This window comes from Taurulus bubalis (assembly GCF_910589615.1).
Source record: "Taurulus bubalis genome assembly, chromosome: 17".
Taxonomy (NCBI): domain Eukaryota; kingdom Metazoa; phylum Chordata; class Actinopteri; order Perciformes; family Cottidae; genus Taurulus; species Taurulus bubalis.
In genome coordinates this window covers 16,832,303-16,857,885 of record NC_136605.1, presented here as the reverse complement: position 1 = coordinate 16,857,885, position 25,583 = coordinate 16,832,303, and the positions used below count along the sequence as shown (strand labels likewise).

Sequence of the window (25,583 nt, the reverse complement as noted above, 5' to 3'; positions counted from 1 at the left end):
GTTGCTGGAAGACAAGATGGGATCAATGTGACACTGAGAGGAGAGTTAGTGTTGTTATCTAAAATATTCTGTCAGTGGGCGTATTAACGGGGCTCAATTGTCACGAGCGATTCCACTGCAGCCTGTTTAGCAGCTTTATGCAGCGTTCTCGCTCAATACTCGACACTTTCAGGTTTTTTTAATGCACACCAAGGGTAGTGATGAGGTGTTGATCACGAGAAGTAGGCTTGAAAGAAAGTGTTGAGCACTTTCAATTGTTGAAAAAGGCCTGAGGGCCAAAACATCATCAGATTAAAAGAAATGAAGAAGAAAAAAACAGATTGAAGAATATATCCCAAACAGTGTGAGAAGAGAGGTTGAAAGAAAGCTTGCAATAAATATGGGCCTGTTTTAAACTAAAGACTGATAATTATTATGAAGAAAAATAAAGCAATTAATTGTATTAATTAACACAATTTCTTACTGGAACACACACATTGATTAGGTACGGATGTTGTTGTTTGTGTTGATCAAACCATCTCAACCATCAGTGAACTGTAAAGTCACAACAGGAGGCCACTAATCTTTAAGTGTGCGTTTAACTCAACATCAATATCCATGTCTACTCCATCTCCACCCGTCCCCTTTTTTCCGCATCTTCACCGATAAGATCTTTTGTAAATACTTTGATCTTTCGGTGATCTCGTAGAAATCTCTCCTCTGAACTGCGGCGTTGAGCTCGTCTGGGGTTCAGCAGCAGGTGCATCCAGCGGCTGCCTTCGTAAATCACGGCCGCAAACGCAATTTCTCAGTACCGTAAAAGTCGGGTTACAAGCCGCTCCTACCTCAGGTCAGTGTCCCGCTGTAGCAAGCTAGGAGCAGCGCTAGCTAGCGCTGCTGCTAGCTCCCCGCTCCTGCAGTTAGCTCCCCGCTGCTGCTGCTACGACCCGCGTCCCCTCTGCCCAAGTCGGGTGTCAAGCCGGGGCTGGTCCCGCTACCTTCGGTGGTTGTCGGGGAGCTAGCGGGGAGCTAGCGGAGGTTAGCGGAGAACTAGCATGAGCGCCAGCTGGCTACAGCGGGGAGCAAAAGGGGTCACTGACCGAAGGTAGTAGTGGCGTGTAACCCGACTTTTACGGTAAATCTGGCACTGAATTTGGTCCGTTTTGTGTCAAACAAATAATGTCTTTATTACATGTATTTGTATTTTGGAGGCGATAATGCAGGATTATATACAATAGATCCCCAAATCAGTGAGAGCCAAACCCAAAATGCTGACTCAGTACAAATCATGAACATTGTTTTGACTTCATCATTCATGCGAGTCGGCTGCACATCATGAATTATTCTGTCAATGGTTTCTGCTTGAGAAAATTCAGCCTGATCTCACATACATTTGTGAAAGGAACACAACCGCTTATCAGTTGTGTTAACGTGACATTTTGGCACCACAGAAACGACGCTAATGGAAGTCGTGATGAACTCGTGAATTAAACGCATCCATGAGATTATGCACTTTTCGCTCAGCTGGTGATGTCGTACACAACAGTACGCTCCAGACGCTTGTTCAGTGGCCCTGAACGCCACACACACGCCCCACATACCCCTCGAGCATCACTTGCGGTTGTGGCAGGGACGCCGTGTCGGTTTTACACTCGTTACATGTGTTGTGTAAATTATTAAACCTCAGTCTTCACGGGAAGTTAGCTTCAGGCCAACCATCGGTGTTTGACGAGTTGCATGAAGTTTTTCCTGAACCTAACTAAGTGGTTTAATTTTTAACACATATCGTGCCACCCCAACATAAAAAGGGGTTTAGAGGTTGTGGTTAATTTCACATATTTCGATTGCGATCAACATGGAAATCCAGACTGTCAAATACTTTGGAAATAACCTGTAAAATCCCGAAATAAAGCCCGCTGTCAGAAGCAAAGACGACGAGAAAACCATAACCTAAATAAATGTGTACAGAAATGTACACATGACTATGACCTAACTCTGCATCACTGCAAAGTGCACAGCCAATGGCCTGTTGTTCCTGCCTCTGCATTGCTTTGCATATTAGTTCCCTCGAGTCATTCTATATACATGTATTTGTCTTGATACCACAGCACTGCAGACATGAGTACAGCGTGCTTAGCCGTTGCTATAATTAAATCACATAATTGAAGCCTGAGGGATGATTTGTGTTTGTTCTCCGCTCTAATCACCATGCACTGCTATACGTCACCGGTGTGAGTACGACTGTGTTGCTCTTTTCAATACGCCGAGTGTGGAGCCGCGCTAATGTCACAGCGACGGAGCTGTGGGTAAATGCCAACGCCTTGCTTGGTCCCTCTGCTGCAGCCGTGGGGTTTGAGCCGTGCGCGCCTCATACAGTAGCTCATCCCGTAACAACCTGCCAAACAGTTTGTCCTCCTTTAACGTCCCAGAAATACCCGTGTCAGCTGGTCTCCTCTCAGCCGGATCAATCTGCCTCACACTTTCAGCTCAATGTCTTTTTCTGTTTTTCATCTACGTTTTTTTTTTTTTTTTTACGAAGCGCTGCAGCCTCACAAATAATAAGGCCGAGTGGAGACGGCCTCTGAAGTCCATTTAAGATATTGAGCGCGGATGAGTGCGTGGCAGTTTTTTATCCGGGTTGTTATGTTCTCGCATCAGTCAGGAGGCCATTTTCTCCACCCTGCACCCAAAGAGCCTTTTCAGCCGGCAGTCATCAAAGCAGCTCTGCCACTGTCTGAGGCAGATGTGCCCTCTGATCACACACACACACACACACACACACACACACACACACGCACACACGCCTACATGCAGCTGTTTATTGTTCCTGTCAGGTCAGATAGAGGGCAAGTAACTAAAAGTAAGTTGTGTGTTTCTCAGCTCTGCATACTGATTGTTTTTTCATCAAGCTTTAAGAAACATAATGTGCCACCGTTTGCCCCCGCATGCATCCTCTTCCTCACTTTGATGGCATCTTCTTTACGGTCCCTAACTCCTTCCTCATTATTTCGTTCCATATGTGTGTGTGGGCGTGAGACTGCATGCCGGTGTATGTTGAAGAGCACTCACAGCGGATTAATTAGAAGCAGTGGATCTAATCTTTGCTAAAGTGAATGTTTTCAGGAGCATGCAGAGGAGTTTAAAGCAGGCGCAGGAAGTCCACTACTGATGGTCCCTAACACATCACCAGAGTTTTCACACACACACACACACACACGCCTCCAGCTGCTCCAGCAACCCAAAAGGGTTTGTTTACTGTCGGGGAGCCGGGTGGGCAGGCGCCGCCCAGGATGAGTTAGGTTTGAGCTGAAAGGAGTTTCTGTGCACTACTGTGCACTGTGAAATACTTTCTCTGTCTCGTAGTCGCTGCCGATGATTAGCATGAATGACAGGACTGGTGCATTGCAACACTAAAATATGGTTGCTTGCATACTAAAAAGCAGTCAGGCTTTTTGTCTGTCTCTAACAGCTAAATTTAGATCCATCCTGAATCGCAGCACAGAGAGCGTTACACACACTTTGGTCTCTTCCCACTTCAGCGACTGCAGATTGGTGTTCGGGGTTTTAGAGGTGCTTTGTAACGTTGTACTTATACATTTGCATCGCCTGGTCTGAAGTTATCTCTGAACTTTGGATGCCTCTCCGGTAAAAACCTGGGATTTGAACAGAAACCCCCAGCTTGCTTCACTATCCCAAAACATTTAAAGACACAAGCTGGAGATCTTGTGATCCTGTGTTAATTTATTTATGACATTCATCTCTGACTAAATATGTGCAGGAACATCAGATGTTGGGGTCTCGTCCTGTAAAATGTAAATTGGTAAAGTAATAATGAACGGTTTAGAACTCAGTTTGATGTGCCACATACTTGGGGTGCAGAAAAAGAGTTACTAATGATTAAGTAATAAGTAATTAATGAATCGTTAGCAGCTTGTGTGGCTCAGTAGACGGTCAGTTACTACCCAAGTGGCCGTTATTCCGATTCACAGATCCCTCTGAGCTGATCATTACCAGATGATTCATTCATATCTTCTGTCTTCTGGTAACTTATCATTTTCAAGCCTCAAACCCGAGTTATTCAGTAACTGCTCCTTAAGGGTTCATTAATTATTAAAGACTGTTCCTGATTCGTTGCTTGACCCTCTGAACGCCGAGCAGTTTGGGGCGTTTTTTCGCTCCTGTCACATTTGACTCTCTGTGGCCTGGTGGCCTGCACCTCTACGTGAACCGCACAATCAGGGCTGGAAGCTGAGAGAACGCACAAATGTGTGCAGTATTACACAGTTACCATAAACACAAACAATGGAAAATGCCAAATAATGGAGGCTCCTTCATTGAGCTAGTTAGATTTTTAAAGCCTCCGCTTACAGACACTCCTGTTCTCAATAAGAGTTAATCACGACTGACGTCTTTGTGTCACAATTTTTAAAGTAAAATAAACGGAACGCCACTCAGGATCAAAGTGAGAAACACCTCATTAATATATTGTCATTTCAGGATCATTTCCAAATCCTCCCTCGAGAGTAGAGAGTATTATGCCAGTGTGACACACACACACACACACACACACACACACATCTGATATAAAAAGGGTAAGATGAAACCATAATGTGTGTGGGGGGTGCTTCAGGGCGCCGCGTAGGGGATTGTCAGTGATTTTAAAACAATGAGATGTTTTCAAGTTAATTGGGAGCCGACGCAGCATGTCCCTGCCGTGTTCTGCCTCCCTCACACACGGCCTCCTGCGACACCCGGCCGCTTCCTGGAGCTGCGTGCGAAGGTTTCTGTGCTTTGCTGCGGCTAAAAAGACCCTGAGAGTGAAGACTTTTCCCTGCAGCCCCCGGAGAGGTCATCATGGGTGTTCACGTATGAATATCTGAGGAGAGAGAATCCCTCTTCACATTTCTCTTCTAGCTTTCACTGTGAACCCAGCAGGGCCTGCGTACTTCAAAATGCACTAATGGGACATTTGTGATGACTCATTAGGGTATTTATGACTCCAAATGTGTTTATTGTGTGGATCTGTGTGGTTCCAAATGTGTCTGTGCACTTTGAGAAGGTGACATCGTGAGTTTCAGTTGATTTCAGTTTTAAAAGAAGCACGCCGCATGTCTATATTTGCACTACTCGCCCCTTCAGAGAACATTTGTTTCTGTAGAAGCTGCTCCCAATCTGATCACCCGTCAATCGGTTGGTTATGATTGATACCAGACACTATACGTATGATAAAATGTTTCTTCCTGAACTGAGATGCGTTCCACACGCGTGTGCTCGGTCTCATTAAAGCCGCCAATTCTGAGGAATTCTCCTCCATTTTTTTCATCCTGCCAGCGTTCACACACAAAGGTCGAAAGACCGCCTGACGGCTTCCTCACTATTAGCAGAGCCGTTGCCATGGTTACTCTTTAATTATATTCCGGTCGAAACTTTTTGTCGAATCGTTCTTATCAAACACAAATCTCTGACATTCATCGAATACTTTGCGCTCTCGGATACGCCGTGAGGCGGTAGCACCAAGGTCACTCTGCACATGCTCCATTGTCTGCTGCAGACGAAGGAAACGAGGAAATGAAAGGAGGAAATGTCTCTTTGTCGCCACCTCTGAGTGGCTGGAATAAAGTTTCATAACCAACAGATTGCATAACATGTGTTATGCCTTGAATGCCAGCGCTGCCAACGCTTGCAGGATTCCTGTTGTTAGATGTTTTGATTAGTTTGGGAAGTCGGTAGTAAGGTGAAAAATAAATGTTTTTCCTTTTCTCCATCTTCCTCCAGCGTTCCTTGTTCCTCATTTGTCCGATCCGTCTGCTTCCTCTGCTGGGTCTCATTTCCATGTCGGGGCTGAGAGACTTTCACCTCCACTTAACACCGTAATCAGTCTCCTCTGGCTGAACAGACATTCGAGTGCTGCAGTTCATGTGTTCTCCTTCTGCCTCTCACCTTGTATCCTTCCTTTCCTCCCTCTACCGTTTCCTCCTTGCTCCTAGTTAGTGAGCCTCTCCAGTATTGATAACAGGGAGGGGCGTTTTTGAATAATTTCCACATTCGAGTTCGGGGCATTCAGTTATTATACAGATACGATATGTAGAAATGTAGGCAGAAAAAAAAATAGTAAGAGTAGGGTCCGAAATGAAACACGCAAGCGAAAATGTCGGTTTACATTTAACTCGGCTCTGCAGCCACATTAATTGGATTTTGAATTGGATTTGTATTAATTAATAACTGAATTAAGACGTGTGTGTGTGTGTGTGTGTGTGTGTGTGTGTGTGTGTGTGTGTCTTTGTTCCTCATCCTGAGCACTTCCACGATACGCTTTTTGAAACGGGTGATGAAATAAAAAATAAATATTATGAAATGCAACAAATTTCTCCACACAGGTATCCAGAGAAAAAGATGACTGTTCAATCACATTTTATTCATGGAGGGTCTCTCCTGCAACGTTTTGGCTACAAAGGGCTTCACCAAGAAAAGAAGAACCCGCCTAAGTGATCGAGACCGTGAGTTGAAACAGTAACAATGGCTCTGTCCTAGTTTTGTAATCTTCTTCTCAGCCATTTTTGTTTCAATTCTTGAAATTCTCATTATATCCTGACAGCATTCAATGAATCTAATGATTTGACAAAAAGAATAACGAATAAAAGTCCTGTATCTGTGGCTGTTGCAGGAAGCCTGAACCTTTAATTCATCCTGAATGTAATGAAGTCTTCCTCAAGCTTCTAGCTCGACTAACAATGGCCGTTGTTTACGTTTATAATGAATAGTTTTGGTTGAAGGGCTGAAATCAGCAAGCCGACCTGCCGACCTTTTATGCATATGTATTGTCTTTTGGAGCTAGTGCTGCATAATTTGAGAAAGAGTTGGCTACACTGGGCTGGTCTTTGGCTGGATGACTTTAAATAGTTAGTTTGTCAAGATTACCAAATGCTAGCTTTAATATTTGGCTAACATAATGCTTTATATCAGCATGGCTACGTTTGATACAAATAAAGATAAAGTGAACACCTGGCCGCCACAAGGAAGCAAACAACAAATGTTTGACAACCACTTTTCATGCTTACAGGGTCTTTAAGAAGTGGCTTTTCTTCTCTTTTTTTTAAAATACAGCATCTTAGCACTCAAACACCCGACAAATTATGTATTTAACAACTCCAACAACTCAAGGATTTTTAGAGAGATCTGCACCGTCCTTTACAAACAGTAACATTGGGGAAAACACATTAAACCAAACACATTTTGACATCTATTCTGAAGAGTTTATTCATCAATGGTGCTTCAGGGACTGGGTGTTGGATCGGGCCCCTGCAACACTGGGTGTTGGATCGGGTCCCTGCAGCACTGCTGGGTGCACAAGACAGGAGCTTATTGGCAGTAAATTAGACATTTTGTTCCTCCCTTTCCTCCATCTTCAAGGACAGTTGATTGACTTGTTTTTCTGACGCGACTAAAAAACTAAGTCCTTTATAATCTTTGGTCCACTGAGACAAACACAAGCTTGAAAATCATGGTGTTATTTGTTCAGCATTTAGTCTGCCAAGAGGTGGCAGAGGGCAACTCCAGGCCTATAGAACATCCAGTTTAACTTTATTTCATCCAATGTTTTTTCCAGATAATTAGTGTTCCTCCCAAATGAGACACATTGTTCTGCTATAAAGGCCACCACCAGCCAAGACTGGAGTTATGCAATGCTCTGATCTTAATGTATTAAATCACTAAACCCCACTTCCCTTTTAGTTTGACACTTTTCTCCGACTGCTTCTCTCCTGTGTGCTGGTATTTTCCTCTCTATTTTTTAAAATGGGCTCTTATTGACATTTAATGAGAAATAAGCAAAAATGCCAAGCCTTGTACTTTCAACTAAATTCCTGTCTGTGGTTTCATGTTTCAACAGTGAAAGCTTAAAGGTGCAATGTGTAAAATATGGCAATCGTTCACTTCCTGCATGAACAGTAGCAACAAGCTGCTAGCTAGCGCTGCTGCTGCTGTTACTGCCCACGTCCCCTCTGCCCAAGTCGGGTGTCGAGCCTGGTCCCGCTATCTTCGGTGGTTTTCGGGGAGCTAGCGGAAGTTAACGGAGAGCTAGCGGAAGTTAGCGGGGAAGTGACGGAGCGCTAGCAGGAGCCCCAGCTGGCTACAGCGGGGAGCTAACGGGGACTCTGACCGAAGGTAGTAGCAGCTCGTAACCCAACATTTACGGTAGATTGTTCATGCAGGAAGTATCGTGTGACTCGCGCGATTATTATTATTGGAAATGATATTAATTAATAATAATAAATTATTATTGCAAATGTATCTTTGCAGTTAATTTGGACATTTGCTTAAAAAATGGAAAGTAAAGTAACTAGTAGTAAAGTTACTTTTCAAATGCAGTAACAAGTAAAGTAATCTAGCTACAATTTTCAGAAGTAACTAGTAACGTGTAACTAGTTACTTTTTCTGAGTAACTCTAGTCGGTCCTCAGTCCAACATGTCGGTCACGTTGAGGGTCCATGTGCGGTTTGATAGTCTGTTCATTGGATTAAATCCAAAGTGGCAGAAACAAGAACATTATTTGTATATTCCTTTTCATCCTCGCTGCCACCAGGAAACAACACAGCGCCGGGAGTCTAACTTGTTTACCAGAAAGTGTTCTGATCTGTTGGGGAGTCGGGGCGATGCCCTCCAGGATCAGACCCCCGGGGGGGGGACGCTAACTGAAGGTCTTTCTCCTGGAGCCGCCACCACTCTGATCCCAGAGTTGGTGGCAGGGAGGACGACGCCAGTCGTTTTCTCGATTGAATGGATTTGGATTTGATGCAATAAACAAGTTATCTAACAACAAAAAGATTGTTCACGTAAACTATAGACACATGTAAAGATTATAAGAGTGCAATGTTATTAGGACAGGCTCTCAGAGTGTCAGCAGTGTATTCTTGCTCTGCTTTTAGTTAGTAGTTGGCTTTAATTTTCTCATGCCTATATAATGACTGTACATTTAGGTTGTATGGACCCATTTGAGATGTGAATTGCTGCCCCTCTTTATTTGGAGCACGTGGCTACATCTTACACACGGCATCTTTGAAATAAAATCGTTTTACACATTTGCAACCTGAAACATTTCAGTGTTCCAGCTGCCAGTAGAGTAGCGCGCACACACACGCACACACACACACACACACACACACACACACACACACACACACACACACACACACACACACACACTCGTCTCTAAATGAGTCCTGAGCAGAGCCGATGAATAATGCTCGTATTGATTGTGAGTGGGTTCTGCCAGACGCCCTCACACTGACAAGAGACCACAGGATTTTAACAGAGCTAAACACCGAGGTTAAACGGACGCGTTAATCAGAAGCATCCCGATTAACTGAGCCCTGCTCTCTCTTGGGAGTTGATCACTTCACACTACAGTGCCTGATGGGAGTAGCACACACGCTCAGTGTTGGCTGGGCTGCAATACAAAACAGGTTTTTGAAACGCCGGATGCAAAAAACACGATCTTGCGCTGACAATAGGCCTGCATGACGGATCGGGAGGCTCCTCTCCGCTTCCCCTCATCGCTGTGCAGAGTCTTCTTGACTTTAGTGTGTCAGCACTTTACTTTGAAGATGAACCAGCTTCCATCTCGTGATGTATGAGATCCCAAAGAAAGACTTGCCTCTCTGGAGAGCCTCTGTTCTGGGGAGGCTATTTGGAGCTTTTTCCTCTGCCAGCGCTCGCAGCGCTGAGGATCCGCGTCGGCTGAGTCTACCTGCATGTTTGAGTCTAACAAACATACAAAAGTTTTGGTTTTGGGCCAGTGGTTGTGAGTTGAGATTGATTGGAGCACAACCTCCTACCTCCATCAGGCTGGATTCATAAATGAGACTGTCACCTACTTCAAATGAATACGTGAAAAAACCCGAAATATCATATTACCGTCATATTATCCACATGGTTTCCCACAGTTTGAGCTTTGAGCGGCGCTCTTTTAATTACAGCATCTTGTTGTAGCCTCTTCCTCTGCAATGATTTAATGGCCCCAAGATATTTATCTCGATGCACACGGCTCATAATATTCCTACAACAGGTGTGGCTCGAAATGCACATTAATTAGCATCTTTCTTGTGCAGATTTTCTAGAAATTTGCATTTGGAAACATGTCTATTGTTTTGGGCGACTGTGGCTCAGTGGTTAGCATGCCCGTCTACCGATCGGTGGTTCAAGCCCTGCCTCCGCTAGTTCACGTTGATGTGTCCTTCAGCAAGACACCTGAATTGCTCCCCGTTGCTTGGTCTACGGCAGTGGTTCTCAAACTGTGGGGTGCGACCCTCTAGTGGGGTGTGGAGGTATTACAGGTGGGGCGCTGGGGTGATGCAGTTTTTTTAAATTTATATAATCCTTTATTAATCCCACAGTGAGGAAATTATTCTCTGCATTTTACCCATCCTTAGTAATTAAGGAGCAGTGAGCTGCTGTGAAGCTCTGGGGCTTCAGGGTCTTGCTCAAGGACACTTCAACATGAAACTATGGAGAACAGGATGAACCGGCTATCTTGTAATTTTAGGAAGACCACTCTTCCTATGAACTAGATAACTACTTTACATAGTACAAAAGTACAACGTACACGGACATGAAACGTCATTAATAAATACATGGAAAAATGCCTGTACTTTCGTGGAAATGTTTAGTTCGTAATCGACGATTTTTGGCGTTTTGCTAAAAGCCCTCCGCGAGATCTTTTCTGCTGTTGCGTCTCTCAAAACAGAATATAGATCTAAACTTAACATTGAGCATGAATTGAGAGCGGCCGTATCAAATCTACAACCCCGTTTTTAAAATATGTGTAGAGGAAAGCAGCTCACTGCTCCACTAACACTGATACAACGTGATGGCTCACACATCTGCACTCATTCTGTTTTAACAGGTTGAACGTTATTGTTTAATGCAAAACAGGTTATTTGGAGCCACAATAAGTTATTTTTTTGCCAAATATTAGTTTTTTTTTGCACAGATTGAACTTTATTTGCATTGTTCTAACAAAATGATTGCACATGTTATTAGTTTTTGTCTAATGGAGCGATCTGGTTTACTTGAAAGGGATTGCAATTTTCTTTTTTCTATCATTTCAAAAAACGTGGCACAAAAAGTTGGACCATTTTGTTACAATTTTTTGGGGCCTGAGCATTTTTCATCCTCCAAAGTGGGTCCCAACAGAAAAATTTTGAGAACCACTGGTCTACGGTGTCAAGAGCAAAAATGTAAGTCGCTTTGGATAAAAGCGTCAGCTAAATGTAATGTCTATAGTTTTTCAGATCGCAGCCTCTAAGGCCCTCTCTTGTCGCCCCACAAATGATAGAAAAGATGAGCTGTTTCAGAAGAAGTGATTGAGTTACAGGGCAATTAGATTTGATGTTCTTTGATGCCTGCATAATAGATGTTGAGACTCTCACAGATGTGATCCTCTCTCTGCCCAGGGTCTGCAGCAGCACCGCACTCCTGGAGTGTTTTGCTCAAGGACACTTCAGCAGGGTGGCTCTAACAGGAGTCTGCAAACATAAAAATGGCGGAGGATGAAAAAGAATTAGGCTCATGTCCAAACCAGCATGTGAACAGAGGAGGCCTTGGATCCAGGTTTGTGTGGGGAGTGAGCACACAGCAGGCTTCTCAGGGCAATAGCATCCTGTGGAGTTTCAGATGGAGCTGTCCACATACTGCACACCACGGACACCTGCAGCGAGGAGGTTTGGGGCACACATCCGTGAGAGCTCACCGTTAATGACCCGCAGTACGGAACGATGAGCATGACTTTCCTCCGTGTCCCCTCTGCTTCGTCGTCCGACTGTAAAGCTGCTGCTGTACCAGGACCTGGAGCATCGTCTGATTCTCCACAGAAACCCAGAGGGAGTCGATGCAGAGAGCCTGTCACCGCCAACAAGCCTCAGAGATCATTTATTATTGATTCGGCAGATATGAGGTGGGTGGAGCGAGCAGGACAGAAAGAGACAGAGAGTGAGAGAAAAGTCAGTCGTGAGACCTATTTAGACAGAGAAATACAGCAGTGAGAGAGTCTGGAGGATGAGAGGAATTTAGAAATCCCTTAGCTGAATTAGTAAAACTGAGCAGTGATGTTGAACAGATAGTTAGTGAAGGAATGATGGAGTTGAGGTTGGGCGTGAGGTTGTGTGGGACTCGTAGCCTCAAAGCTTTTGCCTTGTAGCAACACGCTCCCTGCCTCCTGCAGGCTGTTGTGCCAGAGGCAGAAACATCTCCATGTTGTCCTTCATCCTCAATGTTTCCAGTCACCCGGCCCCGATGAGAGGCGGAGGGAGAGTCTCCGGGGACGCAACTGGCTGCACTCTGTCAAAACACACCGCGCCAGAGAGGAGGAGATGAAGAGTGGCTTTATAAAGTCAACAGTAGTCGGTCCGGCAGATCTGCAGACAGCAAACACTCTGAAGGTGAAAGTCTCCCATACATTAAAGTGCCATGAAGTGGGTTTCAACTCACATTCTTTATTTGCACTTAAGAAAAACTTTGGAGAGTTATAACATCCCAAAAGAGTTCTAATACCCTAAAAGACCGTCCTCTCAAGACAAACAGCAGCATCAGTCATTTCAGAACAACATACTGTGTGTTTACATCCAAGTGAGGAAGTCCTCAAACTGCCATATTATCATCACCATGATGACGAAGCTCATCATTATAACCAAAACCGTATGTCTGGTTAAACCTAACCGAGTTATTTCTGGACCTAAAGCTAAGCAAATCTTAAACATTGCATCGTCAAACAAATTAATTTTTCTAATGTGTGTGTGTTTCGCTATCCCTAAAATATTTCCCATAGGCCTAAATAATGTCATAAGTACATGTGTTACACTAGGATGTCTTTATTTCATTCAGAAAGACATCAGCGCAGTTCATTGTGTTCAATTTGAACCTCTTTTATTTTTCAGGACACACAAACACTCCGTGATCGAGGAAGCTTGTTCCTCATGTTGTCTCTGTCAGAGGCGATATTGTTTGCGTTGATATGCATCATCGCGATTGGTTGAATCTCAGCACGGCGGGGTTCATATTACAGTGTGCAGCAGAGCCTGTTTGGCAGTCTGAGAGAAGTGCTGGCAGGACGGAGCCCAGGGCGAAGACATCCATCACACCAGCGCCCCGGACCCGCCGAGAACTGACGGTGTCAATGGCACCACCATGGCCGCCATCAATCTCCCCTTCCAATGCAAACGCTCTCTTTACAGTCCTGACAATGCAGGGAATGCATGCAGGGAATATCGTCCAGCAGAATGAGTCACGTGAAGAAGAAGTGGGCTGCAATTTGAAGGAGGAGAAATCCAGCTGATATGTCAGGAAGACGTAATAATTGTAAGTCATAATGTCAGGTTATCACATCATTACCACTGTCCAGCATGAACGCCTCCAAACCAGCCTCTCTGCTCAACCCCTGAGTGTGTATCCAACTGATGTACAATTAAACTCTAGTCCTCTCCACGGATCTCTAATGAATGCATATTCCAGTGGAAACATGGCGAACTATAATGAGCTCAGTCTGAGGGGCTGCAAACGTTTGGCTCTTTCCTGCAATACTGAACGCGCACGACTTTCAAAGTGGGACTTGTAGTTGGGTTTATTTATTTATTCATAATAAAGTTTATCAAAGTAATGTTGTGTATATTAATACAGACATTTTGAAAGGACTCAAGAATATCGAACACCGAAATGTCTTAATGGAAACAGCATCCCATTGTTGGAGAATGATGGGAAGCTGGCATGTTAGCTCACTGTGAATGAACATCATACACAGTGCTTCAAATGCGTCATATTTTAGACCTTTGTGTTTTCAAAATGCTAAATAGAAAGCTGAGTGAACTCTGATGAACAGGCTTCCATCACCAGCAGGATGAACTATCCTGTGGAACATCACAAGCCTGAGCACACTCCTTACTGATGCTGACTGCTATCATTCATGCAGTGATAAGAGCATAAGTCAGGTAGAATAGTTTGTGTTGGAATAACATGGCAGTCTCCCATCAAGGTCACCTCTGCAGCAGCTCTGTAAACGGTAAAATACACTTCTGCACAGCCTGAAGACATATTTAGTTTGTAAAATGTGGCACGACTGAAAGTGACTGCGAGGTATGCAGATATGAGCAGACGTATCTCTCCTGTTGGTCTTCAGCAGCTCTTAGTGGTCACAGTTAAGGACTGCAGGATGCTGCAGAGTTGCATACTTTCATCTGCAATGTTTATACAAATGCAACCACATTCCTATAATTAAAATATGTGTGCATTTGTGATAACAAATGCTGAAATTTCTCCCCAAATTGCCCAAACACTCGGTCATAAATAAATCATCTCTACACGCTCTGCAGTTGTTATGATCTTCGTTTGTATAAATGATTCACTCAGCATTGGAGCAGGAGAAGGATAGGTATGGGGTGTAAGGTGGGAGCTGGTGTTTTCAAAACACGGAATGTTTTTGACATATCTAATTAGAGATTGGACTACGACTCAGAAGGAATCGCTGCAGTTCAGAAAAGAAACAACATTAACAATGCAAGAGGTGAGAGTGGAGCCTTTAGGTTCTTGCATAATTCCTGACGTGTTTGTTGTTTTATTTATCCGGAGAGCAGTCCAGTCTCTGATGTTACCAAATGTAGTGCGAGCTCAAAATGCTTGTCATCCATATCAAACTGTTGAATTATGTGAGACACGTCCTAACCAGAGGGAGAGGCGAGAACCTTGAGAGGCTCTTGTGCTTTATTGTTGAGTTTTCTCTTCTCGCACACTAATGAAAACACGTTAAATGCTCAATTCCTAAGGAAGTAGCAGTTATTTCCTGGCCAGTCAAGCAGTCAAGGAGTGTGTATGATAAGACCACACACTCCACACACTCCACCTCTCCCTTCCTACGGCCCTCCCTCATCCTTCTGACTGCCCTTCTGGCCTCCGTATCGTCGGCCCTGCAGCCGTGTTTGAATCTTACAGCGGTGGACCATCGTCACGCAGGATGGACTCCAGACCCCCCAACCTGCCGCTGCTGCTCCTCACCTGCCTCCTGCACTTCTGTAAGGACTCACTGTGGTGCTGCTCCCAGGATAAAGGATGCTCCGTCAGTTCAACCAAATCTCCAGACTCTCACGTGTGTTTCTCTCTCTTTCCCTCCAAACACAGGGCAGTGTGCCAGAGGACAGCCATGTGAGTAGAACTGCATTATGTAGATTTGACTCTTGTTAAATAAATGGTCTAAATGATGTTAGTTCCTCCAGTGTCGAGACAGTTTCAGGTTATCCAGTCCTCACTGTATAAGAGAAGAAAGCTATTTTTACCTCGCACAGTTATATTCTGCGAGATGGGCATTGTATCACGCTCTCCTGGCCTCCTTGATATTTCAAAGTCGTTTGAAGGTATTTTTAGTTGCGCAGGTGAAGCTGGGTAATCTTTCAAATCCGTTTGAATGAACCTCCCAAATGTTGAATAGCGTTCAAACAACATGTGTTGGAATTAAAAAGCGTATTTGTTTTTGTTTGTTAACAATTTAACATTTTGGGAGGTACACTTCTGGCAGCAGGCCATTAGCTTAGCTTAGCATGAAACCTGAACAAGTGAGGGAAACCGCTAGCTCAGCCGGTTCTCATTTCTAGGGCGTCAAATACCGACGCTTTGCCCCGCCCCTCGGCCTCTGACGCTGACGCACGAGGCAACCATTAGCGTTTGTATGAGACGCACCGGGCATGTGATGGTGTATGTTCAAAGACCGGAGAAATAAAACACGGTGGGTGGAAGTGGAGGCTGATGGGTCAAACAAACACAAGACTTACAACTAGGAGACCAGCGTTCATGTCCCAAAGATTTTGTGGCGTGTTTTCCGTACTCATGTTGCGCTCTTGACATCTTACCTAGCTTGCGTAGCTATTTTAAGCCCAATCATGAAGTTTTTCCGAAACCATGGAAGTTTTTGTTTTATTCAAAACTTTAACTGCAACCGTACACTTGGCTACCGTGTGCGTTAGCTTACTAGCACCTAAAGCGCACTAATAAACCTGTCTGTAGCTTTATAGTTAGCGTAGATTAATATCAATATTCTCATATAACTTTCTGCAAGGACCAAAATATTGAACTATTCCTTTAAAATTGCAACACCTGCATGTATTCTTTGACAAAATCATTTCAATTCAAGGTCTACAGAGCTTTGAATGAATGTTCTTGCTCGACCATATGTATTTCCCCAGTGTCCCAGTTAGCCATTCACCGCCTCAGTCGGTCTCCATCGCTGAGCCCGGAATAACTGCAGTACTTTGAGGATGTGGACTAACTGATTGTTTCATGACTGTTGAGGCCGGTTACACCAGGCTGCTGCTGCAGAAGGAGAGCAGGAGCTGGGATAAATCAACACGGCTCTCCCAGGGGGGCGGAGAGGGTCAGGCGCTGTTTGTTGAAGCCTTTTCCTTCCTTCAGCTGCTCCTGCTTTCTGCTGTCTTCCAGGGAGCGTCTTCACCTTTATTAAGGAGAGAATAATAGACCCTGACTGGTTGATTGTGTTACATGCTCAGTCCCTGATGTTGGTTTTACATACATTCTTTCTCATGCATGTGTGTGTGTGTCTGTATGTGTGTGTGTGTGTGACGTTTGGACCTACAGTTTACACTATAGACGTCGTTGGCCTTACGATCCTCCCCAGCAGCACCGTTCAGAGCGGGACCCCAGTGACGCTGCGCTGCGAAGTCAGAGTCAGTCATGACAACTTTCCTCACCTGGAGCACGAGTTCCAGCTCAGGCAGGACGACGTCCTCATTTACTCCTCTACCACCGAAGAAGACTCAATCACATATGAACTTGACCCGGCCAGGGCCGCTGACTCTGGGAGTTATCAGTGCCGAGTCACAGTCAAGGACAAGTATAAAGAAAGCTTCTACAAAAAGCTGGACGTCACAGGTAGAGCGACATATTGGTACAGTAGATTTGTCAAAGCAGGGTTTATTTGTTTTTATTTGATTACGTTTGTTTGTTGTTATTGCTCTTGTCTGACAACATAGTGCAACATGAAAATATTTGATTATATAGCTGGAATTTGTCCATATATCAGCACATTTGGGGATGAAAAATCAACATAAACTCGTTGGACGAAACCAGTGGTATTTCTTTTTTTTTTCTTCAATTGATGAATAATTCACAATGCTGTCAGCCATTTTCCACAGCATGACAGAAGACTTCTGACTTACATTCTGCCTTCTGCAGTGTATGAAAAACATTTTCAGACTTTCTTGAGTTAAATATCAATCACAGGGAACATTCTGGCTGCGTTGTTGTTTTGGAAAAAGTTATGCGACGACTCTAAAAATATGCCCTTGGTGTTGTGTTCAAGGAATAGGACATCTGAAAAGGATAAACAATAAGCAAACATACTATGGATGCAGTAAAAATAATAATTTTAGTTTTTAAATTGTATTACAGCTGCTGGTATGCAATAAGGTATTTTGACTTAAGCAAACTTTAATAGAAAGTGACTATAAGGAATGTAAATACAATTTTTTTTCTAAAACACAAAACCATGGGAATGGCACTTAAATTAATTCTGAGAAAGTTCTGGCATAACAGACTTTTCACACCTCTTACGCAGGCAGCTCATATCTGTACAATCACATCTGAACAAACGGTAATAACTTTACTTTCTATTGGTTTTTCCTCTCCTCAGGCCTGCAGGCCCCCATTCTGTACTTGAATAAGACTTCACCGTATGAGAGCGAGGAGTTCACGGCCGCCTGCAGTGCTCCGGAGGAGAAAGGATCCCTCGTCTTCAGGTTTTACCAGAGATTCAGGACCGGAGACCCTCAGAGGATAAAGCAGACGACGGCCACCGGGAACTCATTGGAGACCACGCTCGTCCTGAGGAGGATTGGAGACAGCTTCTTGTACTGTGACTACAATTTGGTTTCCGGGGCCAGACGCTCCAACCGCAGCAACGAGATTACAGTGATCGTCAAAGGTTATTAGTTCAAGAGCTCATTTGTCTCCAAGAAAAGATCTGATCGCTTAAAGAGGCACATGGGATTTACTCTCCTGAGTTGTGTCTTGCAGGACTCTACATTTCCCCAAGCATGAATGTGCTGCCCTCGCTAGATGTCTTTGAGTGTGATATACTGGAGGTGGTCTGTATGGTGAAGAATCCCCTGAAGAACATTGACGTATTCCTGACAAGGGACAGGAGGATCCTCAAGCAAGCCCGAGTCAGCCTCAGCCATCGGTTCACTGCACAAGAAGGTGACTCTGGGGAGCTTGTGTGCAAGGCAGAGTGGGGCAGCGTGCAGAAAGAAACATATCGAACCATCACAGTCAAAGGCAAGTGTCTAATATCACAAGTTTAAAGCCTCGTCTATGTTCATAATTAAAGAGGACACCACATATTCATTGTATAGTACTTGATTTCTGCTGTCCCACTTTCAACAGAGCTCTTTTCAAAGCCACGACTGACTATGAAGCCTACAGACATATTTGAGGGGGACCGCTTCGAGCTGACATGCTCCGTCTCCATCTATGTTCCTGAGAGGATCAGCAATGAAAGCATGCTCTTCTCCATCTACAAAGATAACGTCAAACTCACCAGCGAAGCGGCATACGTCACTGTGGCACAACCTTCTAAAAATGGCAACTACACCTGTAAAGCCACGGCGGCGTCTCTCGCATTGTGCTCCGTCGACAAAGAAAGCCAAGCAGTTGCTGTCAAAGCAAAAGGCGAGTCATCAAATGCAGAAATGTACTGCCGTTAGCATTTAGCACAGCTGCTAGCATGCCCGAAGAGACTCTTATTTATCTTTGTCTTGTTCTTTTCTGTTGCATTGACTAACTGGCTAATTGTCTTATCCCCAGTGCCTGTTTCCAAACCCAAGCTGAGCGTGGTCGGGGGTACGCTGGTGTTGGGAAAGCGCTTCCAGCTGCTCTGTCACAGCGACAGTGGCACGCTGCCCATCACCTACACCCTGCGCGGCCCTGCAGGGCTGGCTCAGAAAGGCGTGGTGAGCAATCCGGGGGAGGAGGCCATCTTTAACTCCTCAGCCGTCTACAAGATTTCAGACTTAAACAACTTTCTGTGCCACGCGACAAACAGTGAAAACCGGCCTCCTATGATAGGAACAGGGCAACAGCTGCTGCGCTCAACCATTATAGGTGCGTTGGATGACGGCCCATTCGCACAAATTGATGTTAACGCACCAAACAGCTGGTCTAACGTGCGTTTACCTCCATGTAGAGCCTGTTTCAATACCGGTGCTGATGGTGCGGCCCGGCGCCGGGGACGTCTCCGAGGGGCAGGACGTGATGCTCGTCTGCTCGGTGGTGAGAGGCACTCCTCCCATCCACTTCACCTGGTTCCACGCTGAGACGGAGGGCGCTCTCTTCTCCAAGACCTCCAACGATCTGAAGGGATCCTACAACATCAGCAACGTCAGAGGAGAGCAGAGAGGGCAATACTACTGTGTGGGCAACAACCCGGCCAACGCAGCCAAGCAAAGCCTCGCCGTCACGATCGGAGGTGTGCTTCATCTTCAGTTAGCAGCAGAGATGAAGGCCATGTACGCACTGTCTTTGTCAGGGCCGAGTAGAGGTTTAGAGAGTAAGGATGTTTTATAACAAAAAGTGAGGACATTTGTGTGATAAAGTCTAAATTCTAAAGTTAATAATTTATTTTTTAAACATGAAATATGAGTTTCTCAAAGACTTTGCGGTTAGAAAAAGAAGAATAACAATCTGGTTGTGTGACCGATACACCATAAAGGTACACAGATTGTGTTTTGACTCGGCAGTTATAAGAATACTTTCACCCCAACTATAAATATTTGAGCCATAATGAGTTTGAAGTAAAGGCCTAATTATTACATACAAATTATTGGATGAAATAGTGTATAAATATTTGATTAATTGATGGATATATGTACCAGAAGTGAAAGGTAAACTGTGTTTAATAATCAAGTTACAATATAATTCATACCCATTCGTACGTTTCATTCAAATGTATTCTGCAGTGAAGTTGGCCGGCTGGAAGAAAGGCCTCATCGCTGTGGTTGTGTTCTGCATCCTGCTCATACTGGCATTGATCCTCATTCTGGCCTTAAAACGACGCCTTCTCCTATTCAAGAGGAAGAGAACTGGCGAGCTGTCAGTGTAAGTAACATTGCTCATGTTCTTATCAAAAATGTGTGTTTCAAAGGTGACGCCAATTTCAGCAGCAAGAGTAGGTAGTATGCTGACGCCCGTACAGTTTCCTGTTTGAATAAGCTGATTGTGTTTTGTGCCCACCTCTCCTTAGGAAGTCAGCCAGCACCAAAACGGAGCGGCTGAGCCTCACCCAGGCGGAGGTCAACGAGGCTGCCAACGGTAAAGTCTCTCATGCTGATTTAATACTGAGCTGCAAAATATGAGTCGGTGATCTCGTTTAAAATGTGTCTTTGTTTGCTGTTTTTTTTTATGAAAGTAGTGGAGTAGATTTTACTGATTCAGCGACGAGTCTGGTGCTATTTTTTGTTCTCTCTGTGTAGTCACTCCAGGCATGATTGGAAAGAGTGTTTGGAGTGAACATGCATCAGGCTCGGGTGAGTAGTGTGGAGACAGTTTTTTTAAAATCCCAGATAAAAAAACTTAACTGACTCTGTGACAATCATTTCTGCCACTTAAGATTTAATCTTTAAAAAAAGAGTACACCCTTTTTTTTAAAGGCTCAGTAATGTCCTGCAACAGCTGGTCACTGTAGTGTTGAGCCAACATTATTTAACCTTTTAAAAACCGAGGTATTTTTTAGGATTCTGCTCGAAATAACATACCCAAACTAAAAAGGGTGTATCTCTGCAACCACAAGGGCTATTTGAATAATTTTGGTGTTATAATAAAGACAACCTATGTGAGCTTTTGTTCAGATGCATAAATATTAGTATATATGTTACTGGTTAAGAGTAAATAAAGATTGAAACACAGCAAAAATAGAAGTTTCAAGTCCGCCTCTATATAGGGACCATGGTGCTTAAAAGAGGAGGAGTAAATAATGTGTCTGTGGGGGACTATTTTCAGCTGCGGATTAATACACATTTGGTACACTCGTATTTTCAGCTACAGGGCAATGTGTTTGGGATAATACATGTTTGACTCATCGTTGGTGAAAAATATAGAATATCACCCGCGTTATTGTTTCAATATGACCTACTTTGACTTTAAATAATATGAAATGCTATGAGGTTTAACTTCCGCTTGCTATGTGTTGCGCTGCAGAGTCTGAGGACCAGAATAGTGTGACCGCTCCAGAAAAGCCTCCAGAACCTCAATACGCTGAGGTGCAGATCAGACCGGCAGATCCCAGCAGAGGTGTGGACTGCATCTGAATTTTAATAACGTAATCATTTTTTAAATGAAAAGCACGGTCGTAAATAAGTGTGTTTTTGTCGTTGACAGCTCCGGTGAAAAAGGAAAACTACAGCGAAGTGCGGAACTCCAAGCAAGGTACGTCCTGCTCACAAATCCCACTGACGTTATGCGGCCAGAGAAAATCTGGCCACGTTTGAAAAAGAAAAGCGGCAGGAAACAGGATCAGCTCCAACTGTAAACAACTGCATTGTTAGTGAAAGAATGTCCCATTAAAACAGAAGGCCCAGTCGCCCAGGTGTCCACTTCCTGCTGTCGCCAGAGAGAACTTCCTGTTCTAACAATCAGAGCCAAACAGTATGAACATCCGTTAGGACTAAGTGAGCAAAACTCCATTGTTTCATGCTGGTGGGGGAAACTCTCACCCATTGTTTAGTCACTGGCTCCTAATAACTCCTAACAGTTTAAATGTCAGCTGTAGTGACACAAACAATGATGCAGCCGAGTTATTAAAGGGGAACACAATATAACATGTTCGGCATGTGTGTTGCTCTCTGTGCTCTAAGAGGAGACTTGCTTGGAGATAAAGACTTTATTACCACAAACATAATAGCATAAATGTGTGTGGCATGATAAGCTCACAGTTTCCTGCGCTGTTCATGGAAGCTGAAGACAATACAAGCTGTCAGACTCCTTTTGTTTCCTGAGCTTGTCCTCTGGCTTTGTTTTTGCAGGTGTTCCAGAGGAGGCCGATGCTGTACGTAGACACACACACACACACACACACACACACACACACACACACACACACACACACACAGTGCATGCACACACTACAAATAGACACAAAAAACACACTGACAGACACGGTGCAATAAATTGAAACCCAGGGGAGTCCGTTTTTATTGTTTGTAGACAGGTAAAAAAATATGTGATCATTTACCAATAAGAACATACAAAGTGTCTTGAAAAGAGTTTTGCCATTTTTCACAATTATGTTCAGTTGTTACACTTCAATTGATTGATTCCAGTGAACTAGATTGTTGTGGGTTCACAGGAGCTCAACTGAACATTCAAAGATGTGTCTACAGAAACTAGCCTTCACTACTATTGTCATGCTAAACATCAGCACGTTACGACCACAATGTTGTGAGCACGTTAGCGCGTTAGCATGTTAGCACGTTGACGGAGCCAAGTGCAGTCTCATGGAGCCTCTAGCATGACTGAAGACTGTTTTCCTATTATTCTTTACCAATTACATTTCTTTTGTACTACATTTTCTAGAAATTAGGACATATTCATGAGAAAAAAAAGGTTTTGTGTCTCTACAACTGTATCTGTTAATCTGCACAATACTTGATATATTTGTGTTCCAGCCGAATGACAAACACACAAACACATCCGTTACATGGGTGAATGACGTGCAGTCATCCTTCAGCCAGCATCAGTGTGTGCCTCTCTCAGTGTTTCCTTCCTCCTCAGCAGGGGTCAGTGGAGTATGCACAGCTGAATCATGATACGGATCACCACGGTGACCACGGTGACCACGGTGAGCACGGTAACCACGGCGACCACAGCGTCCAGGATGACCACATAGATGAGATCGACATCGACAGCGTTCACATCGGCACCGCTGACCACGAGGAGGGGAAACAGGACGGCGCGCCCGCCTGTTAACTGAGCAACAAGAATATTTATTCCTTTTATTTATCCGGCTCGTTAAAGCAGCTGGAGTCTTTTGTCCTTAAACAGCTCTCAGCATTTATGTACTTTTTAAAAAAAAATTGTAACGCTTTGCAATGAACATCCCACACTTTAGATTCACTCGCGTTGCCTTTGAAGGGCGAAATAAAAAAAAAAGATGTTGTAAAGTGAAGTGTTTCCCTTTCCTCCTCTGGTGGGTTTCTGCCCAGACGCAGAGAGGATGTGCGCCGCAGCCACAAAGGAAAAGACATTCAAGTCTGTATCCTTCCACGGGTGTCAGCGGTGACACCATCTAAATAGAAAGAGGTCTTTTGAAGTGAAGCGCAGCAGTGATGCTGCAGCTTTCGCGGCGAGGTTTCTGACTGCATACAGTGTTGGAACCAGGAGAGGACAGACTTCAGGCGGCGCTGCGTGGAAACGTAGTGCCATCTGGCTGCGAGCCGCCTCACTGCGAGGAGGGTTTCATCACAGATGTCCGCTTCATGTTCCATTATCTCAGCTTTAATTGAATGATATCACATGAATTTATTCAAGGTCTTCAGACACCAGATATGTTCAGGGGGCAAATCTGTTGCTCAGCTCAACACAGCAGAGGAGGATAGTGCACATTAATGAACTCAGACTTTAAGTCACAACGTAATGAGTTAGAGTTATGTGTCAAAGTGTGTTAGATACGAGCGCAACTAGTTACTTACATGATTCAACTGTTGATTACTTCTTTAGATCAGGGGTTCTCAAATGGGGGTACTAGGGTACTTGAGATTTAAAATACATATTTAAAATTAGCATGAATTCAAAAATCCTTTAAAAACTGTTATTTAATAAACATTCAATAATATAAGTGTATGTTATTACACTGAATTGTATATATTCTATATTAAATCAGACACTGATGGCACAGCGCTGTGTATTACATTGTTTTTTCTACCAAATACATCACTGAAAAAAGGTTGACAACCACTGCTTTAGATTGATTCATTCATTTCGCTATAACATGTTTGAAAATAGTAAACGGCTGTTTCAAATTCCCAAAGCCCTGGTTAATTTCTTCAAATTGTTGATTTGTCCAACAGCATTATGAATTCACTTGATGTCTTGCTTTTGCTTTAAAAATGACTTCCAGGATCCATTGTTGCTGATTCATTTTCTATTGATCGACCGGCCGCTTCTACTTTACTGTGAGATCTTCATGAATACACATTTTGTCGAGCCCATCCCTTTCCAGAAGCGTCACGTTATTGCAACGTCAGCACTTATTTCTTAGTGAGTGCAAAGCATCTAAATAATCTCTCTTCATGTCTTGTTTTAGTATCATTTTTAATCGATTGTTATTATTTTTTTATATGGCTTCAGAAACGTATCTGACCTTGTTCACAGACCCGTGGGTGTCATTTTGACATTCTGCACCTGTCAGCAGGTGAACTGGGGCAAAGCTGCTGGACCTGAACTCCAGGGCATACATTGGGTTCACTCGGTTCACGGCATCTGCCGCCGACAGTCTGGATTATGAGGATTTGAGTTTTGACAGGAAGCTCTTAGGAACTCTGAACAGCAGATAAAATCCATGTGGGAATCTGCAACACCTGACACCAGAGCTAACACCGACAGCCTGCCACCGGCTCTCACGCTTTCATCTCCATTCTTAGCACAGACGAACCTATAGACTGTTCATCTTCATTATCTGCCTGTCTGGAGTTCTCCCATGCTTGTATGTGTGTGTGTGTGTGTGTGTGTGTGTTGTTCCAGTTCACAGAACTGTCTGATCTCTCCTCCTCCCCACCTCTCGGCTTTGTTCTCCGTTGCAGTCGTGCTTCACGAGTGTGTGCACAATATGTGGCGGCAGGGTGTGGGACCATGTTTCCAGGGTTTGCACCATTCCCTCAGGCCTCCCGGCGCTCGCACACGCACAATGATACGTGCGGCCTCTTGGCCTCTGCGCTGTCCTCAGAGGCATCTATGAATGGATACGAGTTCAGAGCCGCGCCAAAATGAAAACGAGGCTGCGACTGCTCTAGGAGGAAAGGGCCGCGTCTCAGTCGGCTCGTGGTTAATTAATCATATTACTTAACCAGTCGGCCTTGACGGGAGGGGACGGCGTATTCTGAGGCACTCGGGGAACTGATACTATGTAACGGGAGAGTAACTTATACGGTATCAAAGTTGAGTATAACTACACAGATTGCAGAGAACAGCTTGCTTTGGTTTTATTTGTGGATGCATTTGACTAAAAGACAAAAGCACACCTGTTTTAACCACAGAACATGGATCAAACCAGTGTGTTTGAACAGCTACTAAACGGTGTGTGAGGCCAGGGTGGTAGAGAGGGCTCTGAGGCCACACTCGTCTCAGACACCGAACACTTTGCCCAAGGATGGTGCTGCTCGGCCTTCAGATCATAACTGTCAGGAGGGAAGATGGTGGATTTACTGCTGTTCCTAAAGATACAATGAGTGACGTCATGTGACCTGACACGCCTTAACTCTGTCACATGATCAATGCTTATGTTGTGTGGTAAGGAAGGAAAGCGGTTTGTTTTTGCACATATAAGAGTGATAGAAGGGTCGAGAAGC

At 44.2% G+C, this 25,583-nt stretch overlaps 1 protein-coding gene across 1 annotated transcript; it reads left to right on the top strand.

Annotated features, from left to right (window-relative positions):
• The first annotated feature begins 14,959 nt into the window (after positions 1-14,959).
• pecam1a (platelet and endothelial cell adhesion molecule 1a) lies at positions 14,960-23,828 on the top strand. The gene is made up of 15 exons (XM_079232877.1): positions 14,960-15,032; positions 15,139-15,162; positions 16,606-16,899; positions 17,660-17,950; positions 18,043-18,303; positions 18,412-18,696; positions 18,832-19,128; positions 19,211-19,492; positions 19,983-20,121; positions 20,267-20,334; positions 20,496-20,549; positions 21,220-21,312; positions 21,400-21,447; positions 22,044-22,066; positions 22,792-23,828. The coding sequence occupies exons 1-15, from the start codon at positions 14,975-14,977 to the stop codon at positions 22,984-22,986; spliced, it is 2,412 nt and encodes an 803-aa protein (XP_079089003.1). The 5' UTR covers positions 14,960-14,974; the 3' UTR covers positions 22,987-23,828.
• The last annotated feature ends 1,755 nt before the right edge of the window (positions 23,829-25,583 follow it).

Bases quoted from the DNA above. Each gene is read 5' to 3' on its own strand.
- pecam1a (XM_079232877.1), top strand. From the start codon at position 14,975: ATGGACTCCAGACCCCCCAACCTGCCGCTGCTGCTCCTCACCTGCCTC. The intron at 16,900-17,659 runs GTAGAGCGACAT...TCCTCTCCTCAG, and splicing joins CAAAAAGCTGGACGTCACAG to GCCTGCAGGCCCCCATTCTG. The intron at 20,122-20,266 runs GTAAGTAACATT...ACCTCTCCTTAG, and splicing joins AGAACTGGCGAGCTGTCAGT to GAAGTCAGCCAGCACCAAAA.